The 19,471-nt window shown below is 38.0% G+C and overlaps 1 protein-coding gene across 1 annotated transcript; it reads right to left on the minus strand.

Moving 5' to 3' along the window:
* Positions 1–752: 752 nt before the first annotated feature.
* LOC145776908 (sodium/glucose cotransporter 4-like) lies at positions 753–14,471 on the minus strand. Its single transcript, XM_082588130.1, has 14 exons — positions 14,349–14,471; positions 13,795–13,971; positions 12,982–13,146; positions 9,399–9,585; positions 8,937–9,142; positions 8,211–8,346; positions 7,575–7,691; positions 6,628–6,769; positions 5,798–5,966; positions 5,081–5,200; positions 4,065–4,160; positions 3,654–3,740; positions 3,132–3,243; positions 753–2,461 (listed from the first exon to the last, which is right to left on the minus strand). Exons 1-14 carry the CDS (start codon positions 14,469–14,471, stop codon positions 2,265–2,267), a joined length of 2,034 nt encoding a protein of 677 aa, XP_082444256.1. The 3' UTR covers positions 753–2,264.
* Between the last annotated feature and the right edge of the window lie 5,000 nt (positions 14,472–19,471).

Here is a 19,471-nt window from a genome sequence, read left to right on the forward strand (position 1 = left end):
TCCACGTTGGAGGGCCTTTCAAAAGAGAGGCCCAGGGCAACTGCACCGCCTGCCCCCCCCTCCTAAATCCGGGCCTGTTGCAACACCTGTAACCCAGTGTAGAAGTTGGTGTAACCACATTTTCTCAATGCCATTAGGCTAAACATTGCAGAGCTCATATTGTGGAGACAAAAACTTGTTTTCGAACAACTATCTTTATTTTTCTTTGTTGATGATGATGGGGGGGCTGCGATATTTTGAAATACCTGGTAACACAACTTCTAAAAAGAATAGATGTTTGTTTTTTCACTTCATAAAACATGTAACTCGTTGTGTTTTTCTGAAATATAGGCTACTCGCTATTGCAATGTCAAATTCTCTTGCGCTATTTTTTGAGCCTGAATTAAGGCACAAAAAATTCAATGATTTTGCGATAGGCTACTACAACTATCTCAAACCTTGTCATCTAGGTATTTTATAAGCTAACTACTCACTCTTAGCTTGCAACATGCGTGGATTGAAAGGAACTGTTGTTTCTAAATAGTTTTATTTCCTAGACAGCAACTTTATCTGGTCCATTTCTAGTTAGATTCGTACCCGATCTGGTAAAGATCTGGACCAGATGAAGTGGCTGTCTGGGTTGTTTCTACGCTTCCAACTGATGACTCCAAGTCTAGTTCCTGTGTCCGATTTTTTACTAATTTTACTGACAATTTCCAAAATAATGTTAATTGTATCCACTTTTTTTGCGGAATACAAAATAGCAGATAGAGTTGGAAAATATAATGTATTTTGGTGCTAAAGCGCTGTACATAATATTGCATTAATCAAAAAGAATTATCCTGGACAGAGTTTCTACGCAAATGAGCACCTCATTACATTAAACCAGAATCGTTTGGTTAGAACTCAACTATTGAAAAACGTAATCCAACGCCACTTAGACACAACCCAGCTGAGTATAGTGACAATCTACATATTCAGGTTGTTTGAAACGATTTTACAAAAAATAAAAGGAAGAAATTCATTGCAATTCGAAACAAAACACGAGTCTGCGAAGCCACATCATTTCAGACTGCCATCATCTCACTCAATAATCAGCGCAAAATAAACAGATTGATATCATATGTTAATTAACTGAAAACAGCGTTTTTCTGCAAAAAACTGATATGTTGAGTGCAACTGTTGTGCAAAAAAAAAATGTAGTGCTCATCGAAACCTGAGCAAATAATACGGTACAATATGCCGAAGTAAACTACATTGTTATCAAACTACTCAACAATTAAATTAGCCTATTGTATTCATGTGTTTATAAAAGTATGATGCGAATGTGCCTTGGCACTCATTTGGCTATATAGTAACGTAGGGTCAGTGGAACACCGCAGACGAATATTCAAAGTTTTCCTCAAAGATCATGTGAAATTCGATCAAACTTCGTCAAAAATGAGCTACTGAAATTCTTTTATGGCCATGAAAAAATATTTAAATGAAAATTTCATTGGATGAATTTAGTCAAATGCAAAGTTTAAATCTTCGGCAAAAAGACAGAATGTTGAAACACAAAATAACTTTCGCAAAAAAGCGACAAACAAAATAGTTGTAAAACTTTTCACTTTTTTAGTATCTCAATATTTACGTTGTTCATTTTGCTTGGAGATTCTGCGTCTTTTAACCTCTGGTGCCCTCTCCCCCAATCCGCCACTGACTACAACATTGCACATTACGTGAACACAGGAAGTTTTAAAAATTATGAAGCTACCCACGTATTCGCATTACCAAACTCATCTGCACTTCATATTTTGCATGCAGTAAACTAAATAAAAATTATTTCAATGCATCGTAAAATCGAATAATGTAAATTTTGTGTTAAGATTAAACAGTGTAGACAAATAAATCTAGAAAATTAGCAATTTTGTGCAAGAATTTTCAAAAAGTAAAAAATTCAATAATTCTTGCTACCAATGGCACATATTTTTAGAGCTCCACTGTTTCATTCAAAATTATGTTTATAACGATTAATTCTTTATGCGTAAGAGTGATATTCTGCTTTATAGATTTTGATATTTTTTGATGAACATGATACAATGCCAACTGCCCCGTATAACGTATTAAATAGGCCCTCAGGTAGATCATAAACTTCAAAACAATGATAGCATTTTATAGTTTAAAATCAAATGAATGTCTAACACTTAAGTTTTAAACATTATAAAAAAAATCCTATCCTGCTAAAACTGTTTAGTTAATGTCAGTAGGAAAATTTTGCCACGAAATACAGTACATCACTTCTTTCAAGCATAATACCCAAACAAGAAAGTCATGGTACAAAGCATAAGGATTCCAAATATATTGACAATGTTGGCTGGAATCTTGTCTTCACGAATGTCAGCAATAGTGATAGGTGGTGGTGGTTTGGCTTGCGTTTGGCTGCTGTCCAAACCGCAAAATAATTTGATAGCTTTGCTGCAACAACTTTTATTTTCGACATCTAAAAAGGCATAGTACAAATGTGTCAGTGCTTCAGCAGAAAAATCTTCATTTCATTTGTTGTAAATTCTTACAGAACTATGCAGAGAGCACATGAACGAATCATGATGGGTATAACATGGCAAGATAAAAAGACTGCCGAATGGATCACTAATCAAACGAAATTACGAGATATATTAAGCACAATCAAGAAACTAAAATGGTCCTGGGCAGGTCATATAGCAAGATATAAAGACAATCAATGGACTAAAAGATTAACAACATGGACACCACGAGAAACCAAAAGAAAGAAAGGAAAACCAAAAGTAAGATGGAGGGACGACATTGACAAACAATGCAATACAACCAATTGGTACCAACTAGCACATAATCATGTAAATTGGCATGAAAAGGGAAAGGCTTACGCTCTGCAGTGGGCTCTCACAGGCTGAAAATGATGATGATGAATGAAATTCTTACAGACAACTAATCAACGTAAAAAACGGTTGATTTGTTATCAAGGGTTATCTGGGCAATTTAGACTCAGCTAGAATGGACAAAAGGTTAAAACACAAAGAAAAATGCCCATTGATAACATGTTGCATAATAGAAATAAATACGAGGCAATATTGTACATTTACAAGACAAAACAATACAACAAATTACACTTCTTACACGAAGATTAAACATACCAGGAGGATTGTACTCTTCAGGATTTTGGTCTTTCGTTTCGTTTTCTTTATTTACTGTCATTTCTTGACCATTGTCGTCCGTGACCGCTTTATTGGTGAATGCAGTTTCAAGCTAAGCACAAAAATATTGTAATAACATTTTTTTTAATTTATCATAAAAAGGTCTTTTTATCACTTTGAACTCTTTATTATTTGAAAATAACATTAGAGAAATAGCTTAAGAAAAGAATATTTACTATTAGTAGTTCCACTTCTGTAGCAATTCAATTTTTATTAGCCAAATTTGTTTTTACGAGTCCCATTTGCTAGTCATTTTTGCATTATAGGTCTCCATATATCACAAAAAAGAAAAAAGATAGATCACGTAACTCTGCTGAAGACAGCGCAGAAAAAGTAAAACAAAAACGGAACCGAACGCCAGACTTTAAGTATCACAAGAGCTTAATATCTGATATTGCTCCACTAATAGCCTACTAAGAGATTTACCAAAGAACAGCAGCTTGCAAGCTTGGGTCTACTTACTACTTCACTTTGTTTGGGTTTACTGGTGGCATTAAAGTCAATCCGTTTCTCTTTGCTGTACCGGGTATACCAAGTTAGTCTGTACAACTAATAACAATAATAATGGGAGTTACATGCTTGTTACAAAAGATTACCAAACGTAACCTAACAAAACAGTTTTTTTCATCATAACAAATACGAGATGATCCGCATTGCCAAACGACCTATATTCAATTTTGTTGTTATATTTTGGTAGAGTAGCAATTGAGCTGTTACCAAACATATTTATGATATAGATCGACTACACCTACGTGCTGATGGAGCCAATATAACTCTACTTAGTGACATGAAAGACACAAGACATCAGTCATAATTGCATGAAATAGAATATGTCTATAACCGACAATCGTTACTGTCTCATTTCACACTCACATGTTCTTTTGGAATCTTCGGTGTTATCAATGAGATGATTACGGCCACAATTGCAGTTACGCTTGCCAATATCATCGCAAAGTACAGGTAATGCACCTGTATGAAAAAGGCAAAGTAAGCTTAGATAGGCCACGACGTAAATAAATTTCAATTAGGGATTTGTGCATTGTGGATTTTTGATTACCACAACGTTTCTGTAACAAACATAATGGCATGAAAAGACAGTTTGAAAGAGACATACGCTACAGTAGTTATAAATTTTAAAATTGCTATAGGTAGGCGTACAAAATGATATAAAATAAAGTACATATCAATTACTTTAGCATGTACTTTGCAGTACAGTTAACGAGGGCCGTAGTCAGACCGCAGAGCAAGGGGACCAACTTTTTTTAGGGGGCCAAAAAAATTGAATCATTGTAATTGTAGCTGTTGCTCGAGAATGTTTGGATTTTGCCAGGGGGGCGAGGCCCCCCAGGCCCCCGGCTGACTACGGGCCTACAGTTAGGCCAGTTAGTTAGGCCAAATTAAGCAATTGTTCGTAAAGCAATTGTTCGTAAGCAATTGTTCGTAAATTTAATTCTTCGTAAAACAATTCTTCCTAAAGCATTTTTTCGTGCATGCAGTTAAAATTTGATGTATATGAAGAAATGCTTTACGAAGAATTGTTTTACGGATTTCATTTCACGAAAAACAGTTTACGAACAATTGTTTTACGAACAATTGCTTACGAACAATTGCTTTACGAACAATTGCTTACGAACAATTTGCCTATAACCGTTTGACACCACCTGTCTGGGATTTTGAGGTGGATCTATGAAACAAGACTAGCCTACTCATGAGCACTACCGTTGCAAAAGTTGTCAACCTTGTAAAATTACTAATTTTGGACAATATTTATAATGTGCAAGCAGTAGGGAGGCCTAGAAGCCTATAGCAAGTAAAATCGCTGAAACAAACCAACAATTTTTTATTTATTTATGTGAACAACTCTGTTGATAACCAAAGATATATTGTACCTTGTAAAGGATGCTTGGTCTGAATTCATCCTCACCACATAGTGGAGCACCATAAGCAAAATCCATTATCATTCGTGTTACTCCAACAGCCAAGCCGCACATCAAGGCCCAGAAAGCTCCCTAGAATTTCACGTTTGTCAGTTTTAATTTGCTATTACGTGCATAACCGCTAAATAAAACAACTGCGTAATGAATCTGAGCTTGACTCTGCACACTGCACAGACACAGTCTTTATTGTTATTGAGCAGCCTCAATAGCTCAGTGACAAAACTTTTGCTTTTTGCAGTTCGAGACCGAAGTTCACTATATCCAATGATATGGCATGGCTGCATCACCTTGAGAAAGTAACAAGCAATCTGTCTGCTTTGGTTTTGGATCTTTATCCTCGGACTAACAAAGCTTTGATAGGTTATTCCTGGTAGTGACGAATACTTGTAGAGGCTTTGAACCATTGACGCAAGATCGGTTACCGAGTTTGGTAGAAAGAAGTTTCCGATAGTTGTTGAAGCGTTGTTGCTGGAAAATGATTCCATTCACAAGGTGCCGCTGAATGGAGAGCAGTCCTGAAATGCCTTGCTCAAGCGCACTCCCCGAAAGTCGAACCAGCGTCGCTTGATCTTGAGCTAGCACATAACCATTGAGTAAACAATAAGCTAACAGGGTGGGTGAACTGTTCAAATTAAAGAATAGGCTACGAAATTTGATTTTGATACTAACCGGTTCGTTTAGTCTTGGCCAGAATACCGCCATGACGAATATCACCATTATAGGTGGTCCAAGATAACTGGTGATTGCTTGAATGTAATCAAAAAGTTGACCATTTGCAGATACTTGGATGATGGGCACCCATGCAATACTTATCCCCACCATGAACAGGATGAACACTCTGCAAGAAATAAAAACACGACTGACAAATGAAAGATAAAACTCTTAACAGGCATAGCCTATGTCCTTTATTGCACCAATGGAAAATTTTAACAATTCTAGTGTACAGTATATCTCATAAGGCTGATGGATGATTTCATGAGGTCAAAAATAGTCCCTCCTTTATTGAGGTGAAAGTGGATTTGAGTGTTCACTACTTTTTTGTATTTGCGTCAAAATTATCAATTTCATTGTTCAACTTCGTAAAAGATTTATGAATTATGCATTTCCTGGACTATAAAAATTTATTTCCTTTTCAGGAAAGGAGTCAATTTGTCTTATGTATTGTTGTCAAGCAAAGAAGTTATAAGCTGACGTTACTTCCAATACGAGAGTAGCTTTTGAAAGCTGAGCAACCTGCATCAGGCGATATTGTTGTAAACTATATGCACAAGGGCAGAGATACCAACTGAGTTCAAATTAAGTTACAACCAAAAGCAAAGCTAACAACACAAGGTTGACGGCTTGCGGTCTACCACAGCAACCTGCCAAGGCAACAACCAAGTCACCAACAACGCTTTTATGTTAAACAGGATTCGAATAAAAAATCCTTTTCAAAGCATTTGGCAGCACTAACGTCAGTAAACAAAAATGCTACGAAAGTCAAACGCTAGCCTTCGTACCTTCCGACAACCATCAATTCAAATTCACTCGCATTCTTTCGCATCTTTTGCCACAGGTCACAAGTGAACAGAGTTGATGCACTGTTGAACACTGACGTCAGTGATGACATCAGTGCAGCCATCATCACAGCCAAGAGTAATCCTTGAAAAAAAAATCTTTTTTTAGTATTAATGTGGTGAGTAGGCTAGGCTACTTTGAATAATATTAACGCCCAATAATCACGGATTCATCTCTGAGAAGAAGAAGAAGTTCTTTTATTTTGCATCATCAGCACATGCGAAAAAACAAAACTATACAAGATTACAATGTGAGCTAGGTTGTTTGCTGATGACGATGGGAGTGACAGAAGGACCGAACTGGTCATCGAGTCTGCCACACCCGTGTGGTGTCATGGCTTATTTAAAATGGAACGGTGTCGAAGTTGAACGCAAATATTGATTGATTGATATATTGGTTGATTTGATTTTGTACATTTTGCTCTGGTAAGCTTTGTTTTTGTAGCTCTGAAAAAGTTAAAGTGCATGCTTACTGCATACATTTCATTAAATCTGGAGATGAGTTGCAAAACGTATTGTGTCTAATCTGATTAAAAACAACACACGTTGTCAATAACTTTCTTTTCCTGGCTCAATGACCAATGAGGTACTTCGTGATTTATTTTAAGAAATACGTTGTAGCCGCCGTACAACAATGTTTAATAGTTCTGTTACTTTGTCATCATATGTAACCGCTTCAAACATAACCTAAAAAGGGATAGACACAAATATGCCAGAATGATGTACCGAATGACTACTGAGAAAAACAGGTTTGGCTTTAAAAGTATGTCATATAGTTTATTATACGCTCATTTCTTGTCTAAAGAAATCACTAAGATTGTGATCAATGGCATAACCTGAATTCTCACCTATATGTAGCCTAGAAGTCAAATTATATAAATCCAGTTTACCTCTTAAACCTGTTGGCATGATTTCAAGAACCAACTTCGGGTAAGCAACATTGGAACAGCCGACTGGAGTGCCGCAATACTTTGTACATTCAACTGGATCAGCGCATGCAACAGCGTCTATCATTGAAAACCACAAGAAAAGTTTGAATTCATTCTTTTAATGATACATGAATATATTAAAACATTTAAGCCGTAAAGAAAGTAAATAGCTTCTAAATTATAAGGCAGTGAAAACACTTTCATTGGAACTTCAATTTAACCGGACGTGGATTCGAACCAGGCCTAACAGAAGCGCTGGTGAAGCCGCAAACCACCCGCAGTAAAGCTGGTACAAATTTGTAAAGAATACAGTCCATGATCGGCCTGAAGTCTATATGCGCTTATTGCTAGCATTTCGCTTAATAATGATCGGATGCAAAAAAATGCCAATAGGCAAACCAGTAGGTTGGTTTATTGAGTGTAAAGATTTTGTATTGGAAATTGAAAAGCTAAGTTAAGTGGCAATGAGTCATGAAGCATCTCAAAGTACGCAAAATTTGTATGGCTAGAGACAAGGACAAGCCAGTGGCCTCTCAGTCTGCAATTTTTAATATCTGCCTTGTGAAAACTGACCAATTCGCCTCCATTCAAACTTACCTGTAAACACAACTCTGCTAATCATTCCAACCATCACCATCATGTACATGGGAAGTATCTTCATTAGACCTGCCGCTACACAGCCTCCTTTGGCATGGGAAAGCGTCTTTGCAGCTAATGTTCTTTGCACAATGACCTGAAAAGGATGGCAAAGTCATGAAAAAGTAAATGATTTCTCAAAGTCATGTTAACATTTTACAAACGTCAAATGCGTTGCTTCAATTTATAGTAAAGTCCGCTGTTTGTAAGGTAAGGTAAAAACATTCCCTCTGAGAATGCGCATTGTCATGGTGCGCGAAACGTCAGTGAAGCAATAAATCAACCTGTTTATTGTTGCTTTTACTTTCACTTTCATCAGATGAACGTTGCAACTAATGCTAGAAACGATGATTGTCCTAATGAACACCCAAACTTTTCAGTATCAAGGTAAAAACAAACAATGAAAACTAGAAAGTTGTCTTTTGTTTCACTGGTAGTAAAATATTCAAAACTGTTGGTGACTAGCAACGTTTAAAATCACAACCCACAGAAAAAAAATTGTTTGATCGATTTTTCTGACGTTAATTTGTCCGAAAAAAATCTGGCTCGGAAAGCGACGAATGTGCAGGCCTGCAGGTGATGAAGTGGACACACCAAAAAGAATGAGTTTAATGTTGTATAAACGTAATCATCAGTAATCTTCCAATTTGAGTAATAAAATATTTTCAGAAATGGTGATCAGCTTACCTGGTCAGTACACCAGTACCAGGTTGCTAATATGGTAAGACCGATAGTTAAACCTGGCCATGGGAGGTCGCCACTTATCGGATCTCTCAATACGCTGAAAGAATCTTGTCTCGGAATTCCACAAGTTGTATTTTGTGGCCTGACTGAAGGGATGGCGTTCATGTATTGTTCTTGCAAAGCGTCGTACCCACCGATTCGATTGAATGCTGAAAATTAGAAGATGTCATTTTCACCTATCGTGTTGGTACCATTTCAAAAATTAAATCAGATCTTAATTTTTTTATTTTTTAAAGTGTAGCTTTTCAAACAAATGTAATAGTTTTTGAAGCGTGGGCTTCGCTACTTTTGCAGCATTTTTATAAAAATACAAAGCGAAATTGTCTGTTTCTACGGTGAGATCCTTTAATCCTGGATGAAAAGCAGTGCAGGTCTACACAAAAAATCGTACTGCAAAATACTTACAAAGAATCATCATTACAAATGCGCCTGCTAACATGATGAATGTCTGGGCAGTGTCGGTGTATATGACTGCAGCTAAGCCTCCAGTGACTGTGTACAAAGCAGTGATGGCAAGCAGGATAATCATGGCAAGATACAGATTCCAACCTAATGCTTCTTGAATGAAAATTGCTCCAGCAAATAAATCGGCCTAAAGAAGAATGGTTTATAGTGCATTAGAAAAGACCTTATCAATTGGCTGAATAGTAGACTACAATAGCAAGCAATGGCAAGAAACATCTTTTGTTGCAACCTAATTTGTAGGGATCAATCATTATATTTCAGCAATACTACAAAAGAAAGATATTGGTTTAATAGTTTAGTGTGCTACTGCTGTTCTTTAGTAAACGCTCTTAAGTCAACACTTGCACACCTCAACACAGCTTTACATAGCTAAGAGTTTTAAGTTTATAAATTTATCATTTAAACACAAAAGCTGTCAAGTGGTTAAGTATGCAGATTGTAGTTACTTAAATACGTCGTCGTCGCTTGTAACAATAGAGTTTCACCATCAAATAAATTGTTTAATTTTACTGTGATTAAAAATTGACAAGCTGGCTGCGTTCACCCCATGAACGATCTCAAAGGATATAAAAATACAATATTAGAATTTATATTATCATTCAGACTTATTGGTACTTTTTATAAGCGACTCTTTAGTGCAATGCTTAAAGTACAAACTTTGAAGTGTTAGTTTCATTTTTATGCTATTGTAACCTACATATCTTGGTCTGCAGAAGCTATGCCCAAGAATTATTGTGGTCCGCTTTACCACCTACGGGTTGCACACAGAATTGCCACAATCGTCCACGGCGTTTGAAACTATCTCGCATCATTACCGCATCATTACCGCATCTTCGTCATTATCATGATGATGTTAAACAGCTTCATGGTCCATAAAAAGAAGGCCACACGCGACCTATGTTTGCAGCGTGGACAAATATCTTAATCCCTACTGTCATGACGGTTAAGATGATAATTTAGATACTGTGTCAATAAGATCCTCGGGCCCCAAAATAGCACACTTCAAAGAAAAACGCAGTGTATTTAAGGAAGGTAGGCCTACTGCTATTTTGCATTAATGAAATGCTAGCATTTGCATAACAATCTAACCCAGTGCTCCGCAACCGGTGTGCCGCGGCACACCACTGTGCCGCGAGGCGATGCTAGGTGTGCCGCGAGACAACTATCATCAGAACATACTTTTTGAAAAGAAAGGAGTTTTTATGTTTTAAAACTTCCCGCTTTACCACTGCAAGACAACTCAAACTCTAGCTAAATTTCCCACAGAGCATTTATGGTATTTTTGCCTCACAATTGCAGTTTTCGCAATGGGAAGGCTGCCCTAATTTTAAAAAAAGCTGGCTAACGTGGTTAGTGTGTTTTTAGAAGTCAGGCTAGGTTATTTCGAATTGTCAGTCAGTAATGTTTAATAAAAAAATTCGTAATATTTTTGTAATATTGAAAGCAAAGCTGTTAAGTGTAGTAGCCTACGTTTTGTCAATGATGACTCCATAACAGACGAGTATTTATTTTGCAAAGAACTTCCAGATCGAACGACTGGTCAAGACAATTTTAGAGTGACCAACGATTTTTTCATAACCCAAAGTATCCATTGGAATAACTGCATCAACGTTTGCACAGATGGTGCTTCAGCAATGGTGGCGAAGGAAAAGGTTTTGCTGCATCGGTAAAACGTCAAAACACGGCCATTCAACTTACGCATTGCTGCTTACACATGGAAGCCTTGATGATCAAAAATTTTCCAACGGAGCTGACAGAAACAATATAGGCTACGAGTGTATCCAAATTGTTAACTTTATTAAAGCAAGAGCTTTGAATTCAAGAATTTTTTCATTGCCATGCGAAGAAATGGGATCAGAACATCAGTCACTGCTATTTTACGCTTCTGTACGTTGGCTTTCTAAGGGAAAAGATCTCCCAAGACTTCAAGCTACGGCATGAAATAAGTCAATTCTTATTGAATCAGAACAACCATGATTTGTGTAAACATCTTGAAGATAACCATTGAATTGCCAAACTTGCATGCATGACCGACATATTTGAACACTTGAATGAACTCAATATCAATATGCAAGGCAAAGGTGAAACATACTGACAATCATGTTCTGACAAGATAGGAGGATTTAAAGAGAAAATAATACTCTGGAAAAACGAGTTAAGAAGGGGATCACTGAAAATGTTTCCCAGAAGCAACCTAAATAGTATTGATAAAGAATTGGTGTTTGATTTGGCCAAAGAGCGCTTAACTTTGTTACATGAGAAACATGACCATTAATTTTTTACAATTAACACGAAACAATACGATTGGATCCGAAATCCTTATACGACTAATGCTAAAATATCAACGCAAGACTTGACTTTGCCAGTTAGAGAAAACTTTCTTGAACTACGAAATGACAAAACTTTGAGATTAAAATTCAGCGATGTCCAACTTGATGAGTTTTGGATTTCTATTGAAGAAGAACATAAGCAAATTTTGCACGCTGCTATTAAAATTCTGCTCCAGGTTTGCACCACTTATTTGTGTGAACAAAGTTTTACTACTTTAGTATTGATCAAAAACGATAAAAGATCCTGCATGAAATCAGTGGTGAACTTTGTGTTGTTCTTTCAAATATTGAGCCGAACATACAGCGACTGTGCTCATTGAAACAAGCGCAGATATCTCATTAAAATAAATCATAGTTTTTTTTTTACATTTTGAAATTGTGCCGCAGAATTTTGAAGAATTTTTAAGTGTGCCGTGAGTAAATAAAGGTTGCGGAGCACTGATCTAACCTCTTAGTGTATTTAAAATCAATTTCGCTATAATAATAGCATCTTCACCTTCGATAGCTCAATTGCTCGATAGATATATATAGCTCAATAGCTCAATCTTCACCCCGATAGCTCAATTGGTTAGCGCGTCACTTCCGGAACGAAGAAACTTCAAGATCAATAGCGGCGCTGGTTCGACTCTCGGGGTGTGCGCTTGAGCAACGCACGTTAAGGGCTGCTCTCCATTCAGCGGCATCTAATGGATGGAATAATTCCCCGACAACAAGCCTTCAACAATCGGAAACTTCACTCTGTCAATCTCGGTGACCGGGCCTGCGTCAGTGATTCAAAGCCTCTACAAGTATGCGAAATTGCCAGGATTAAGCTCTGCAAGAAGCTTTCCCAGTCCGAGGATAAAGATTCAATCAATCAATCAATCATATTCAAATAGAATCAAAAGATAGAAATAGAATTCAACGAATTTCCAATTCAATTCAAATTTTTCAATTCAATTTCAATTCAAATAGAATTCAAAGAACACGCGATAGTTTCCCGGACCCCTTAAAAAGGTTACGGGCCCTTAAAATCATTCCGGCCGAGATCCTAAAGTACGCTCTCCGGGCTTCCCTGTCAAAGATACTGCCCGCTGTACTTAATTCAGAAATATATCACGTGGTGAATGCAAAATAGCCTACTTGGTGATTCAGCATATTAGTGGGTAGCCTACATAGGCTACCAACGTTTGTGCGTCTTCTACCAAATTTACCGAAACTTTTGTGAAAATATAAAGCAGCAGAGACAGCACTGAAAGATAGACTTGAATGCGTTGTCCGCCAAATCTCTTTTGTAGATATTCAGGCATCGTCACTACTCCAGCAGCGATGTAGATTGGAGCAAATATCCAACCGAGGAAGAACAGAGTCAGCATCGCCTGCAATTTGTATTTTTAACGACATTTCAATGACAGCAAGTTCTCAAATAGCAAGGAAAGTCCTTTCATGGCTGATCCTTTTTACATTGATGCAACGTTTGCAGATGTTGAATCAGTCTGTTTTTGGACTGTTTTTGGTTGGTGAATTGCCATCAACCACCGAACAAGGTTGCATTTGTGCAATTTCATGCTCTACTTGATGCGATTTATACAATTTAGGTTACGTACAAACAACTTAGTACGCTTTTCAGTTGAAAAAAAATAAACAACAAAGCAAATCTAAAAATGAAAATTGTTTTTGTAGACAGAGTTCGTTTACACACAGCAAGATTCTACATCAAAGGTAACTGTTACTTTTCGGTCAAAAATTGTTGAAATTGCAAAATGTGTTTGCAATTCGTGCTGCAGACACGCAGCCAACTAAATTTGTTGGCAGCAACTGCAAAGAGCAGTGGCGGAAAGAAAGGATAATTTAAATTTGCGTAAATATTATGTACAAATTATACGTTTTGTGGTTAAAACATGATTCCACAACGCACGTCGGGCCATTTGACCGAAACTGTTACCCGCTTGAAAACAAAGTGCTTATCTTTGTTAAAACAACACGGACTTAGCAACGTTGTTGTTGCCATGGTGGCTTTCACATACGTTCCATTCAAATGCTCCAACTGCTATTCCAGCAGCGGCTCCCGTTCCAGCAAGTCCAACAAAATGACCGCTCCCGATGTTGCTGCTGAAAAGAGACGCACCAACCGGAAACCAAGTGATATTTCTTCCGGCTAAGAAAAAACCATCCACGTTCGAACGATCAGTTCTGCACATTGCCTGCAATTGTTAACACACTGTAAGGGTTGTTTGAATATTCAATTCAGGGGCAAGCATCCACAGGGCGTGAAAGCCTTTCCTTAAAGTGTAAGGATGATGAGTAACCAGAGTTAGTGTAATTCACCAAAAAAAGTCAAGCGATTAATTAAATCTAGTGCAAGTGCAACCTGCCCTGCGGCAGACTATAATAGTTTGCGTTCGCTTTTCATTCAGTAACATCAGTGGAGAAATATGATGCTAAGAACTCATTCTTTCATTTATTCAGCTGATTTAATTGGCTAACGCCTAAAGACGTGTTTAAAAGAAATGTTTTTGGTGTAAAGTAAATGCCAAAACATTTCAAACATCTTGACAAAAAACAGCAATCGCCCACTTACCCATATTCCCACGGCCAAGATGAAAACAAAATAAACCGCAATAACTGCTATGTCAGCACTTTCCAAGTTTGCTTGCGGCAACGAAGATGAATCGTTCAGCAGCGAGGACGTTGTGGTGTCCATGCCTTCACTCGAGTTTAGATAATACGAATAAAATAACTTGATCAGGAAAACATAAGTTTTAAAAATTGACCTTGTCGCAACAATAATGTTGTTATTTAAGCCCTAATGATTGAATTTACATAGAGCCTCACGTGTGAAGGTTATTGACCACGGAACACGGTTTGGGTAGGTTAGAAAAAGAATCATCAAGTGCCACTTCCAAAGCAAATACATAACATGTTTTTTAAGTAAAATTTAACTGAGCCAAATTACTAGATGTAGCTTGTCAGCGGAATATTTGCTATTGTTAATCAGACATTCTTGTGCTGCCCCTTGTTATTTGGGTTGTTGTCAGTAAGTTATATAACAAACTTTGCTTCTGCATTTTCAGCAAAATGTTTGATGCAACCGGACTAAACCAAAATCTGTAGACGATAGTTTTTGTTGCAGACGGTCCCCGTGAAAGATCAAACATTGGCATGGCACTCGAATGGGCGCTGGATCGGCACCGCTTCGGCAAAACATGCGGCTGTGCCTTTGGCAAGACACTTAAAAGCATGGCTGAAAGTGGACACGAAGATTGGCTTTCTCGCCTTCTTATCCACTTAATCCAAATCTTCAACCACCAGGCGTAAACCTAATCTCTATAAAAAACGAAGTTTTTTTGAAAGTTTGCAATTTTCACAGATATTGAAGGCGACCTCTTTCCTGCCCGTTGTATTCGATATCCGTTGTATTCGTATCCGACCAGTGATTGCTCAACTTTGTGTCGTAGCTATCCATTATTTTCTCTTTGAACTACTGTAGTTGCATTCGTTTTGATGATGGAAAGAATGTTAAACCAATAACTGAGCAACTCAACGTGGTCAAAATCGCCCTGGCATTCACTGAACCAAACCCAGAATTCAGAACCAGCAACCAAGTGTCAGCGGTTTTACTCTTCCTTCACTGCATTGTCAAAGTAGGCTATAGATTAAAAAGATAGCTGTGACCTAATAGCTCAGCTGTACAAAGTCGTAGCTGTAGGCTATTACGGGCCCCGAAAAACTTCAATTTCTTTTTATGGAAACGCTGATAAACATCTTGAATTTTCGAAAAATTGCAGTACAAAATGTAGCGACACATACAGTAAATGTCAAGTTCAACAGTGCTTTTGATATAACTATTTTATGATTTACATCGAATTGTAAGAAAAATATTTTACTGCTCTATGCCTAGAGTAGACTCTATGCTATCTTGTTATAATATTGTAGGCTAATAACAAATTGTAAACCGTTTCCACTTGTTCACTGTATCTCTGAACTCTGACACTGCTGCAAATTGCCTGTCCACGTTGAAGCAGAAAAAGTTTGCTTGTAACGAGGCCACCAAACTTAGTAAACTTTTTCTATTGTCTTTGTAGGTTACGTGGATTTACGTTTTATTTGCTTCTGCTTTCATGATTCTTTTATGAAGGACCACTGAACTCATCATGTGGCGCATTATAACTTTTGAACAAGCAACACTCTGCTTAAATACTGTAAGTCATTTTTTTGTTTTCTGAGCAGAAGCAGTTGCACATCAATCAAATTTACAATGATGTGAAAAAATATCTCAAAGAAACTGTGATTTCTTCGAAGTTACAGTAGAGCGTGTTTATTGGCATGGCAATATCTATTGTTCACGTTTGTGTAATACAGTTACTACAGTACATGGGCTCCGTTAGAGGGGGGGCCGCGGGGGTGATTACCCCCCCACCAATTGGAGTGGGGGGAGGTAACTAATGCAAAATTACCCCCCCACTAGTAGAGATAAAAATTTAATGGTTAATATTTTTTTAACTTCTGTGTTTTGTTTTTATTTTTTTATTTTGTTGCACAACTTTTGAGTTTTTGCTTGGAAACTCCGACTCGCAAGACAACGCCAAACTATCCTATCAAAAATATACGCATCACAATGCGCTATGTGTGACATCATAATTTCTCAGTGCTACAAACTGTTTAATTTCTACTACAGTTGCACCGTTTCAATGTCTTTCGGCGTTGAATCGTTGTAACTCGGCGGCTTTTTTCGCGGAGACAGCTTCTCTTCGCCTTTGTTTGAACCAACGGGGCTTGATGGTTTTGCCATGCCATGCTGATGGAGAGACGATGGGTGTGTCGTGTGTTTCTGAGCACGGCGCTCTGTCCCTCAAGCTTATTACTCAGTTAATTATTGCCTTGTTTTCTGCACGCCTTGGTTCTACGTTTTCTTCATTCGTTCATTCATTCAGTTCTGTTGTTGCAGCATTATGTACGTTCGGAAGCAGTTATTTATGTATCCTTTTATTTGCAGATGTAGTTGCTTTCTATTTTATTAAAGCCTTTGCAAGGTTGTTGTACAAGTGAATTAAGTTTACTTCAATTTAATAAAATAGTAGCTATGCATAAGTTCATGCAACCCCAAGTGTTTGGGGTCGACACAAACTCCCCGGAAGCCTCAAGAAAGTGGCAACATTGGAAGCGGACGTTTCGAAACTACATAGCAAGGATTGAGGGTGCAGATGCGCAAGCGAAGCTCGACATCCTAGTAAATTTACTAGAGTCACATGTGTATGCGCACATCAGTGAAAGTGACACTTACGATAACGCCATTGCTCAGTTGGACATCCTCTACAATAAACCGATCAACGAAATTTTTGCGCGACACCGACTTAACACATGCAGGCAAAAAGTGGACGAACCCCTGGAAAGTTTTCTTCAAAGACTAAAACAGCTCAGTGCTGACTGCAACTTTAGTGCAGTTTCTGCAGCTCAAAACAAAGAAGCAGCCATTCGGGACGCCTTTATTGCGGGAATTACTTCAAGTTACATCCGACAAAGACTTCTTGAAGACAATGTCTTGGAACTACAAAGAGTCTTTGAAAAAGCTCGGTCGGTTTATGATGCCCAACGTAATGCCGAAGCGTACGTTATGCCCCCTGGCGGCGAAGCTTTGAATGATCCTCTAGCTGTGTGCGAGTCACGTTCTTGGGATTCCCAATCCAGCAACAAAACGCCACCTCGCAAAAGCGACTGTCTTGCAATAGAGCAGAAAAAATGCTTTTTTTGTGGCAGAAGACTTCATCCCAGAGACAAATGTCCTGCCAAAGAACAGATTTGCTACATATGTTACAAAAAAGGCCACTTCGCTAATGTGTGCCGTTCGACCAGCAGTAACGCAACCGCTGCATGTCAATCAACAAGCTTGTCAGCTCTCACATCGCTGTCTAAATCAGATCAAAACGTAAACGTATCCATTGAGATCAATGGAAAACTAGCTAAATGCCTTATTGACACGGGCGCCCAAAACAACCACATAAGCCATGAATTTAGTCATCGCGCTAACTTGAAAGTAAGCTATAGTGACGAGCAGCATGTGGATTTAGCTGTAAAAGGCTCATCAGTGAAAACTCGAGGCTCCTGCTTTGCAACTCTACAACTCCTGGATCGCGATTATGCTGATGTGAAATTCAGTGTCATGGACGGACTACTCTGGGACGTAATTCTCGGACGTGAGTTTTTACAACAACATAAATGCGTAAATTTTAACTTTGGAGGATCTGAACAACCTTTGAACCTTGGGGCCTTAAAACCTTTGAGGAGCCCAATGCCAGTACGTTTATTTGAGCATATGACAGGAGACTGTTGCCCAATCGCTTCCAAATCACGTCGATATTCTAAAGCTGATCAAAGTTTTATAAAGAATCAAGTCGCTCAACTCTTGCGTGATGATGTTATTCAACCAAGCACCTCACCATGGCGTGCTCAATTGGTGATTGTAAAAAATGAAAACCATAAAAAACGCATGTGCGTGGACTACAGTCAAACAGTAAACAAATTTACTTTGCTCGATGCCTACCCGATTCCGAACATGCAAAGCATTATAGACAATGTTTCTCAGTACAAATGGTTTTCTACTCTGGATCCACGCAGCGCTTATCACCAAGTTCCCTTGCTGCCTGAAGAACAAGAGTACACCGCCTTTGAAGCCAACGGACAGCTGTATCACTTTAAAAGGATTCCGTTTGGCCTTAAAGGCATACTAAAGGAAAATTTCAAACCGGAATTAAGCATTAAAATGAGTAAACTGAACATTCAAGAATACATTTCAAAAACAATTACCCAAAAAAATTTGTTTTCAATGGCGCTGGCAAGGCCCAAAGTCCAGTGTTTCATTTATTTTCATTTTTTTCAAAATGACCAAAACGTGCAAACACAGCTCAAGAATACGTCATAAAGTCCAGCAATAACAAAAACCACGTTACCAATCTGATGTTTTGAGCAAACTGTCTGCTGTTTTGATGTTAAAATGTGCTGTTTTGATGTAAATACATACATAGCCTACAGTCAAATCGCCCGCAGTAACAATTAATGCGTGATCGGTTGATTGCTAGACTTTATGACGTAGACTTTATGACGTTCTTTACAGTCGCACGCTTCGTTGCTCAGGCCAATTTCGTTTTGAAAGCTCTGACAAAAGCACGCGCGCAATGGTGGTCAGACCGCAATGGGGCAAAATTTTATTGAAAATCGTTTTATGGTAGCATGTTAAACACAAAGAACGTGGAAAATCGCCAAGTCAGGTTTTTCCTTTAATACCCCTTTAAGAATGCAGTGCCTTGTTTTCAACGAGTTATCAATGGAATCATTTCGAAATATGCTTGCAAAGGAACATTTGCCTATCTTGATGACGTTACGGTGTGTGGTGAGACGCGCGAGGAGCACGATAAAAATCTTCAAGTTTTCCTGGGTGCTGCAAAAGACTGTAATCTAACGTTTAATGAAGACAAATGTAGTTTTTGCGTAGAAACAATAACATTGTTAGGATATCGCATCTCGAAAGGTGTGGTTGAACCAGATCCTGAAAGAGTAAAACCAGTTATTGAAATGCCTGTTCCTAACACTGCTAAAGAACTTCAGCGCGTGGTAGGCATGTTTGCTTACTATGCGCAGTGGATCCCTCAGTACTCGGAAAAAATTAAACCTCTGGTTTTGTCAAAAACTTTTCCACTTGACAAGCAA

The sequence above is a fragment of the Aplidium turbinatum genome, chromosome 9, assembly GCF_918807975.1.
Source record: "Aplidium turbinatum chromosome 9, kaAplTurb1.1, whole genome shotgun sequence".
NCBI lineage: Eukaryota > Metazoa > Chordata > Ascidiacea > Aplousobranchia > Polyclinidae > Aplidium > Aplidium turbinatum.

Excerpts from the sequence above, each read along its gene's own strand:
- LOC145776908 (XM_082588130.1), bottom strand. The coding sequence starts at position 14,471 with ATGGACACCACAACGTCCTCGCTGCTGAACGATTCATCTTCGTTGCCG. Across the intron at positions 8,347-8,936 it reads GGTACTGGTGTACTGACCAG|GTCATTGTGCAAAGAACATT; the intron begins GTAAGCTGATCA and ends CATCCTTTTCAG. Across the intron at positions 3,741-4,064 it reads CGAAGATTCCAAAAGAACAT|TTGTACAGACTAACTTGGTA; the intron begins GTGAGTGTGAAA and ends TATTGTTATTAG.